The following is a 10,143-nucleotide window of genomic DNA, read 5'->3' on the forward strand; positions in this document are numbered from 1 at the left end:
GAATGTGAACCTGTACTGCCCCTTTAAGGAAATTATTTCCGTTTTCTTGTTCCCATGGTTTTTCCTCAGTCTGTGATTGCTGTGCTGAGGAAAGGTATGCTTGTTTCGTTGATGAATCATAAAAGTACATATTCTTAGTGTTAAACTCTTACAGATCGTTTATAAGGTCAAGATTAACATGTAGATAATGATAGTGGACATGCAGCTTAGTATACATACGATGTGAGTTTGTGTTTCTTTTATTTTGTAAGATGGTTTTCAGAAAGTTTTTCTCTGCTACAGGCTACTCCCGTATGAAGATTGCATGTCAGCCTTTTCTTTTCTTTTGTTTTGCTACGTACAGGTATGTTGAACTCAGTGTATGTTCATTTTACTTAATGTTTACTTTTGTTGACTATGTTTAGCGTATAGCAGCACTCTTATACTGTATGTTGAGTGAAGTTTCCGTCTGTATTTGCATACAGACTTAGCGTGTACAAGCCAGTGAAATATACTGTTGCTCAGTCTGTGATTGCTGTGCTGAGGAAAGGCTACTCCCGTATGAAGATTGCATGTCAGCCTTTTATTTTCTTTTGTTTTGCTACGTACAGATATTGCTTTACGCTAAATAAAGCAACCAGTGAGAGAATCAGTGTCCGGCCATTCCCTGCCTAGTTCACAGCACAGCCACTACCAGACAGAACACAACGCAACGCACAGTCCCGTTGCACTAACCATAAACCCAAATACTTGAAGCCCTCTCCTCTTTTGAGTGGATGGTTGTAAAGCAGGACTTTATGTCTCTCTGGAACTTTCTTCCGTGTAAAGTATGTCACTTGCGATTTTTGTACAGAAAACTTAAAACCCCACTCCACTCCCCATTGTTCAAGAATATATAAGTCCTTCTGTATTGTTTTAGTAATATATGGAATATTATTGCCCCTTCTCCAAATGACAGCATCATCAGCATACAGTAGTCCATCATTGATTCTGCTCAAGTTCTCAAAAATGTCATTAATCATAATATTGAATAAAATTGGGCTAATAACACTGCCCTGCGGAATTCCACCTTCCACTAAGAACTCTTCTGACTTAGCTTCACCAACTCTAACACTCAAGGTACGTTTTGATATGAAATTTAAAATGTAGTTGTACATCTTCCCTTCAATGCCCATTTTCTGTAGTTTAATTAATAGTCCTTCTCTCCACATTGTATCATATGCCTTTTCAATATCCAGAAAGATTGCTACCATAGCTTCTTTCATAGTCAGTGTCTTCTCTATTTCATTTGTGAGTTTGACCAGTGCATCTGTAGTTGACCTTTGCTTTCTAAAACCTGTTTGATAACCATGGAGTAAGTTATTATATTCCAAGTAATAGTTAAGCCTAGTTACAACCATCTTCTCCATTAGTTTGCCCAGGTGTGAGGTGAGGGGTAGCGTCATGAATTCTGGACCTACCGACTTTTTTATATTGTGAAAATACGGGATATTTTCGCGAAAATAAAAAAAAAACGGGAAGACAGCGGGAAATAAGTCAAAATAAGGGAGTTTCCCGGGAAAAACGGGAGGGTTGACAGGTATGCCCGGGGCGGAGTTCCCCAAACACTAAAGTATAATGTCATATTGCATAAAAATTCTTCCCGTTTAACAAAAATGTGCCATCTGATGTTATTTTTTACATACCGGCTATCTCAATGGGGCACTTTTATTTCAAATAACTGTGCAGACACCCGCTGTCTTCCGCGGCAAAATAGCTGAACCATTTATTAGTGCTGTGCATCGCCTGCCCGCTGCTGCCGGCGTCCAAACCAACTCTACACACTTCCGAACGCAATTCACAGAAATATGCGCGCGCGTCTTGGGGACTTTCACTATATAACGCAAACATCTCATAACATGTTATTATCTTTGTGTAACCCAGTAGAGAATTGGGTCCAGTTCTATTTTATTTTTCTATAGTTTCCTTACTAATTTAATTTCATTTGTTAATCAGCTTGTCAATCAGTTATTTTACACACACACACAATCCTTCTCATCTCATCTCATTATCTCTAGCCGCTTTATCCTTCTACAGGGTCGCAGGCAAGCTGGAGCCTATCCCAGCTGACTACGGGCGAAAGGCGGGGTACACCCTGGACACACAATCCTTAATTGTCGCATTTCATAGAGTGGACAATTATGATTGGTCAAGAGGGAACAAGTCCCGCCCTCTTCACACAGAAGTCAAGTGCAGTGTTGCCAGATTGGGCGGTTTTCCGCCCAATTGGGCTACTTTTGATTACATCTGGCGGGAAAAAAATGCATTGGGCGGGTATATACAATTTGGGCTGCTTTTGCCAACAACTGGCGGTTTTTTAATATTGTGAAAACTGCACAACAAACCGTTATTTTATGGTTTAAAAACAATACAAATACAAAATTCAGTATACATCACTCACTCGTATTATGGTCATTGCAGTGAGTTATTCAGTCGCTATAACAACGTGACGTCACATCAACAAACTAGCGTAGTGCGCCGACGCAGAAGCCTGAGGCAGAAGCCCGCGCTCTCTCAACTCTGTAGACTAACAGCTGTAGCGCCATGCGTCTTTCAGCACCCTGGTGGAGAGTGACTGTTCATGTAAATATGGTCTCCGTATGTCCATAGTAATCTGTTTACGTGTAAATAGCAGGTGGTTACTGCTGCTGTGTTAACTTGGGCCTGGCACTGGGATACACGAGGTGTATTTGGCAAGTTCTGTGATTGTTTTATTATGCTCTTTTTGGTTGTGATTTGCTATCTGTAACAGTCAAGATATTTCTGCAGTGTCGAGTAAGGCCACAAGAGGGTGGCGCCTACTTTTTTGTATCGTGTATGCACTCTCTTGTTCTCCCCTGCCACACGGACTTCCATTCTCTTTCTTATGCTTATATTCTCTTGTAAGTGGTGATAGCGTATCAGCATATGCGATCCTACGCATGTATGATTAATAAACGCAACTACCGTTGAGATCTGGCAACTTAAGCCTTTGGGCGGGATTTTATTGGATTGGGCGGGTTTCAAACTGTGATTGGGCTGGAAACTGTCACTCTCATCTGGCAACACTGCAAGTGAGTTGCATGGCGGGTGAAAGCAGCAGTGACCGGAGCGGTGAGAAATACAGAGAGAGTTATAATAGCGGTTATTAACACTGACTGTCCATTAGAGAATCCTGAGCTGAGGCAGCGGGGGTGTGCGGGCATCGGCGTCGCCAGGGGTATTTTACTGGGGCACGTGCCCCAGTATAGATCTGTAGTGCCCCAGTAAAAAAAATCCAGTGACGAAACGCTCTGAATTTTAAACTTGGGAATAGCTGCAATTTAATTAATTCATAACGTGGGGTAGGCTAACCGATGCGCGAAGAAGACCATCTACAATGCTTTTACATTGGTAGTTTTGGCTGGCCTCGCGCACTCTAAGCAATGTGAAAAAAGTGTGCGCGTGACATGAGTAACATCTTGGTTGCTATGGGGACCGCAGACTCCAGCAGCCCTCAGATGCAATGAAATTCAGAGCAGGGGAAACCATCTCTCCGTGTTTTTCAACTGTTTACAGGTTAGTAGACAGTAATTCCACTGTCATTTTTGTAACGCTGTAGAATTAATATGTGTTGGGACATTGTTTTCGTGTTGTCTTGATTTTTTGTTTGAAACGAAGGGATATTGAAAAGTTTGCATTCATTCCGTCGTCTGCAACGTGGCAAGCCGCGAGCCCTCAGTTTGCGTGTTGCCAGATCGCGTTGATAGTTTTGTGATGGACTGTGTGAAGATAGCCACCTAACGTAATGACACACAACTGTTGTTTTGGAGGCTACGTCCAGTTGAGTATTGTAATTGAATTATTGAATCGAATTTCAATTGCACATGCACGCGCTCTGCGCACACACACACACGTGCGCGCGCACAGACACACGCGCGCGCGCGCGCGCGCGCACACACACACACGCACACACACACACACACAGTAGGCCTAGCGGAGCAGCGTTTTTCTTCTCTCAACAGCAAGGTGCTAAAAGGTGTTATGGCTTGTAATCCAGGATCAAAAAACTTCCTCTGTGAGGAAGACCTCAGAGGTCTGGCAGAGCATTACAATGTTGATGTTAATCATGAGGAAGTGTTAGTGGCTAAAAATTATCTGTCCAGAAAGCAGGAAAACCTTCCAATTAAAGACATGCAATGTCTTTTAGGCTTGTTGGATCATGTCATGTTTCCAACATTGACACAGGTCATTCAGATATCCCTGACCATTCCAGTGTCCAGCTGCTCATGTGAACGAACTTTCAGTGTGCTTAGACGCCTCCACACTTGGCTAAGAAGCACAATGGGGCAAGAAAGACTTCATAATCTAGCCATCTTGACAGTTGAGAGAGAGGAACTCTCTAAGTTGAACCACTGTCAAGTGATTGACTGCTTTGCCAAAATGAAGCCAAGGCGTTACCGATTACTTCTTAAAAAATGATTGTTTTGCTTGCCAACTGAGGCCCAACTTTATCTGTGTTTTTGTACTACAACTACACACAAACACACACACACACACACACACACACACACACACACACACACACACACACACACAGTGGTGCTTTTAGAGGCTTTTGGATTGTGTTTAGAGATGTTCAATGCTGAAAATGCGTGTGCTTACAAAGATATGTTTGGTGATTTAAAAGGTATCAAGTGTGAATACTGTTGGCCATTAAGTACTCTTGGTTGAGTTTAAAAACTCGGCGGTGTTGTATTGTATGTTAATATGTTCTTTTACAATATTACCAACAGTATAAGTATTACATTGCTATTATCACAAATGTTGCAAATATTCATACTGTTATTATTAAATGATTGACCTGGATTCAGTGTCCTCGTAATCATTTTGAGTTTTACAGCTCTAGTGACTAGTTTTAAGCAGGCCGTTTCTAAATATAAATATCAATATATAAATATATATTACATAAAATATAATATATATTACATAAAATGTAATATATATTATATAAAAAATATAAATATAAATATAGTGCAAAATTTTTAGCTCGCGCGCTTCGCGCGCTCGCATACATTTCCTGTGCCCCTTTTGTGCCCCAGTATGGTCTTGGGTCTAGTGACGCCCCTGTGTGCGGGGATCCGGGAGCGAGGAGGAGGCCCGACTTTTGGCAGCGTCGTCTTGACGAGTTGCCGAGTGAATGAGCACTCGCGCATGCGCACTGTATTAGCCCCACAGTGAGTTGATAGGAGAGGCGCAGAAAAACGCGGCTTTGCTCCATGAACACTTGAACTTGGCTTATCATTACTGTTCACTGTTTCTGTTAACTTTAAGAGGTAAAACTGCATATTCTTGCTCTGATAACTTAAAAGAAGTAAGGTATAATGTTTATTTTGATGCTGTGTGTGGTTATATTGAGAGATGCTGTATGATATATGGGATGATGAAACTGATGAATATGTTCATTTACAACTAAGTTAAACATAATTCATGGTTGAAGAGCTATAATTCATGATTGATTAAATTTATGTGTAAAAAGGTTGATTAAAATGTGTAAAATACTTACATTGGGAAAAAATAACTGTACAGTTAAGAAAGATAATTAATTTAATCATTATTGTGTTACAGTAATGTGTTGATTTATATACTGACTATGGCCATAAGAGAGAAGTTAGTGATGTCATATAAATAACAGTCCTGTCTTCATACAGACTGGGTTTTTGAGAATCATTAGAACTGGATCTGGATTTCTCCTGTTGATGGGAGATGGCGAGCCCCCAGTGAGATCTCTCCTTAATTGGAGGAGTGAGGAACCAAGGCCGAAGACAGAGATGCCAACCACTATGAAATGTTCATATTTTATACGATTTTCTGCCACTTTTGCACCACTACGACCAGTTAATTCGAAACTACGAATTTCGCAGTGATTGGAAAAAAAATCAGTTCGTTCTGCATTTTTGTTTGGTACGTTGAACTCCGCCATGATCGAAGAAAATTCAGTCCGTTCCGCATTTTCGGAAGGATGAAATCCGCGGGAATCATTCAAAGCTTTCGTGATACGTCGTCGCTGATTGGTTGATATTCGCTTCCGGGTTTGAACTCGACCAATCAAAATTCGTGATAGTGCCATCCGACAATGGAGAAGCCGGCAGTGTTGCCAGATTGGACGGTTTCCCGCCTAATTGGGTGGTTTTGAATTCTACTTCGCGGGCGAAAAATGGCTTGGGCTGGTTAACAAAAATTGGGTGGGTTTGACGTTAGTTCGGCGGGTTTTTATCAGATGTTTATAAATATTTCGCACCAACGTTCTGTGTGAGAATGCAGCCAGAGACACTTATATAGCCTTAGAAGGACTTTGATGCAGCACGTTCTATGTACTATCTACGTCCACTAGTCTCCATCCAATCCAATCCATATTAAACACTACTGTGACCCAATCAGAGATCGTGGGCATCCGATGTAACTGTAAGACTAATATGAATGTGTGTAATGTAGTGCAGAAACTGAACTCATAAACTAGTAAATAAGAATGACGCAATCCATTCTCCATTTTCTTTTCTCATGTTACATTCAGCCATGCATTGTAGCCTAACTTTTTTTTTTTTCATTGAAGTATATAAAACAGGTACAATCTAACAAATCCACAAAAATCAGGATAACAGATGATGAAAATACATGGATGTAGACAAAAATAAACTAAGCAGAATAACTAGGCCTATAAAATTAATAAAACAAACAGGATAAATAAAAGACAAATAAAAATAAATAACCTCAGCAATGCAGATGTTAGATATGCATCGTAGCCTAACATAGCCTACATAATATTCTGCGTGTGCGCCACCTACTGGTGCATGTAGGATTCGGAACACAGCAGATGATTGCAAAGTTATAATCTGATTCAACCATACAGAGCCGAGTACCAGACAGCAGATTCTTCACCTCCAGCACTGACGGTCTCATGTTGCCATTTAGAAGTTGTTTGCATTTGTTGTTCGATTTCCAAATAGTATACTGGTCTTTAGCTGCATATTTTTACTTTACAAGATAGGCATCAAGTACAATTTACGTTTTGGGCAGTTTTAAGTGCATTTTGGCGGGTTTTGAACATATTTTGGGCTGGAAAACATCAGCAGTATCTGGCAACACTGGAAGCCGAGCAAGAATAACCAGAAATTTAATGATAAATATACAGCAACATGGCCGTGTATTGTTCCTTCGCGAAAGGGGATGTATTTCGCACAATGCACGGTTTGCAACTGCGATATTTCTGTCCGGCACAGCGGACAATACGAAAACTACAGATTCTTCGGCCCCGGACTACAGATCTGTTTATTGAAAAGTTGGCATCTCTGCGAAGAGGACACCACATCCCTTCTTCGCTTTCACTTATGCATCAGTGTGGTAGGACCACCGCCAGGGGCGCAGATAGGATTTTTGAACTGGGGGGGACTGAGCTGTCAGCAAATGATTCCATTTTGTGTATATATGTGTGTGTGTGTGTGTGTATGTGTATATATATATATATATATATATATATATATATATATATATACTACCGTTCAAAGGTTTTGGGTCACTTTGAAATTTCCTTATTTTTGAAAGAAAAGCACTGTTCTTTTCAATGAAGATCACTTTAAACTAATCAGAAATCCACTCTATACATTGCTAATGTGGTAAATGACTATTCTAGCTGCAAATGTCTGGTTTTTGGTGCAATATCTCCATAGGTGTATAGAGGCCCATTTCCAGCAACTCTCACTCCAGTGTTCTAATGGTACAATGTAGGGCTGGGCGATATGAGAAAAAATTATATCACGATATATTTTTTCAAAATTTTCGATAACGATATATATCACGATATAAATCAAATCACCATTTTTGTATTTTCTTTAATTTTCTGCTCAAAATATGAACATTACAAATTAGTAGTTCCTTCCTAATTAACAAAAATAGCTTAACAAGCCTTCAAGTTTCACAGAACCAAAACAAACTGGATGCACATTCTTTTGTTCAAATGAATAGACTGAAACTGAAAAATAAAAACTATATACCATTGTTAATCATTTGTGCAAATTCTAGCAGCTTTCAAATAAACATAAAAGACGTATTGACGTGTAAACCTTATGCTGCAAGGAGAAAAAAAGTGCAATCCTGTACGTCAGTGTGTTTAAGGTTTTGTGTAACACTTTGTTGTATGTCCGATTTTAAATATCCAAAATACCTCCACACAACCGAAGATCTCTGGCCCTTCTTTTCAATGATGTCCTCCAGGGCAGTGCTCTGACTTTCCTGTTCAGAACTCCGGTCAGTCGGCTTCTCGCTCATTTTTATAATCGCTTTGTTTCACGCTTTGTTGGAGAAATGCCGCGCTCCTGCAAACTTCACCACAGCCATGCTGTGCGTTGCTGCTACACGTGTGTGTGTGTTTGTGTGTGCACGCAACCTAACTTGACGTGGCTCTCTTCCAACTGATTGGTTACGTGCGGTACTGTTTAGTTATGATTGGCTATTCGCGTGTCTGTCAAAACTTCGGACGAAGTAATTTTATTGAAGGCGTAGGCATATCGTACGTGGCTAATTTCTAATCGTAGAGATTTTATATCGTGAATAACATCGTAATCGTAAAATCGCCCAGCCCTAGTACAATGTGTTTGCTCATTGCCTCAGAAGGCTAATGGATGATTAGAAAACCCTTGTGCAATCATGTTAGCACAGCTGAAAACAGTTTAGCTCTTTAGAGAAGCTATCAAACTGACCTTCCTTTGAGCAGATTGAGTTTCTGGAGCATCACATTTGAGCAATTCCATGGATGTGACATTTGCACTCAAAATGGCAACAACTGACCTAGTTAATTTTTATTCCTTTCCAGTATTTTAAAATTTGTTGTATATTTTTAAGACCTCTCATATTGGAGAAGTCATGGGAAAAAAGAATTCCCATAGTACATTTAGAACTCTAGAAAATGCCAAAAAAGACATGCGTTATGGATGTGACGGAAAAAATACCCATTTCCAGGGTGACTACACATATTCATCAAACTCTGCAAAATTGCAAACATAATATCCAAATGCAGGCATGCATTTAATAAAGGAATCTTAGCTGAAAATAAAAAAAGCCTTTGTTTAAAATATTTTCTATTTCAAGCAGAATCTAGGAAGAAAAAATCAGCGTTATGGATGTGATGAAATTCCGTTATGGATGTGACGCGTCTGAAATAGACATGGCATATGTTTAGAAAATCAGCAATTTAACCACCATAACCCTTTGAAAAACTCTCTAAATATCAGCTAAAACTATCAAAGTTCTTAAATAATATTTAGGATGGCTATTGTTTTTGCTGTTTTGTGGATTTTAGCATACATTTGTGGCTTGTGGCAATAATATAGAATTGTACATGATCAAAGTTGATTTTAGCTTGGGTTTTACATTATAAGAAAGAAAGACTGACAGTGACATATTAGGTTGGTTACAAATTGGTTCAACTTATTCACATCTGTAAAATACAGGCCTAGGTGATATCTCTGGGAGTGGTTTTGATGTATTACATGTTGCTTTATTTTTGCATGGTGAGGTTGACATTTACATGGAATTGCCCCTTTGTGGGTCGATTAAATGCTCAAAATGGCCAGAAAAATGTCTTGCCTATATTTTCTATTCATTTTACAACTTATGGTGGGAAATAAGTGTGACTTTTCATGGAAAACACAAAATTGTCTGGGTGACCCCAAACTTTTGAACGGTAGTGTGTATACATGTTATTTCACCTCCCTCACTGCCATCACCAGGAACTACCTGCAGGCCAGGACAATGATAACATTTTAACATAGCCTATGGAAATCCAAAGTTTACACATTATCATCACGCACAGAAACTGCAAACCTAGTTTTAAAACCGCTAAGTTCCAACTGTTAAACATAGCGAGAGGCTGGGCTACGTGTGTGTGTGTAAAGTGTAAACCAGTGCATCCTGACTTTCTAACTATGCCTGTGTGTTGCGTGAGCGGCAGTCAGTCAACAACTCTTCGCAAAGTTTCCTTATGAAACAATATGCTCGCTGAAATTATGGCAGGGAACGCCAGATTAAACATTAAAAACTGCCTTCTGAGCACTGTATCTACAGGCTGCCACCGAAAGAAGGAGGCTACCAGAAAGGCATCTCTACTCCGTA

The 10,143-nt window shown here is 39.9% G+C and overlaps 1 protein-coding gene across 3 annotated transcripts in view; it reads left to right on the top strand.

The window, feature by feature from the left end:
* Nucleotides 1–251: 251 nt before the first annotated feature.
* Nucleotides 252–10,143, top strand: part of LOC132870693 (uncharacterized) — a 15,483-nt gene continuing 5,591 nt past the window's right edge. For 2 of the 3 annotated variants that reach the window (XM_060904491.1, XM_060904489.1), the window contains exon 1: nucleotides 252–343. In XM_060904491.1, the coding sequence (XP_060760474.1) occupies nucleotides 252–343 (92 nt within the window). The remainder of the gene's footprint in view (nucleotides 344–10,143) is intronic. The other variant, XM_060904485.1, reaches the window with a different exon arrangement.

The sequence above is a fragment of the Neoarius graeffei genome, chromosome 22 (assembly GCF_027579695.1).
Source record: "Neoarius graeffei isolate fNeoGra1 chromosome 22, fNeoGra1.pri, whole genome shotgun sequence".
NCBI classification, from domain to species: Eukaryota; Metazoa; Chordata; class Actinopteri; order Siluriformes; family Ariidae; genus Neoarius; species Neoarius graeffei.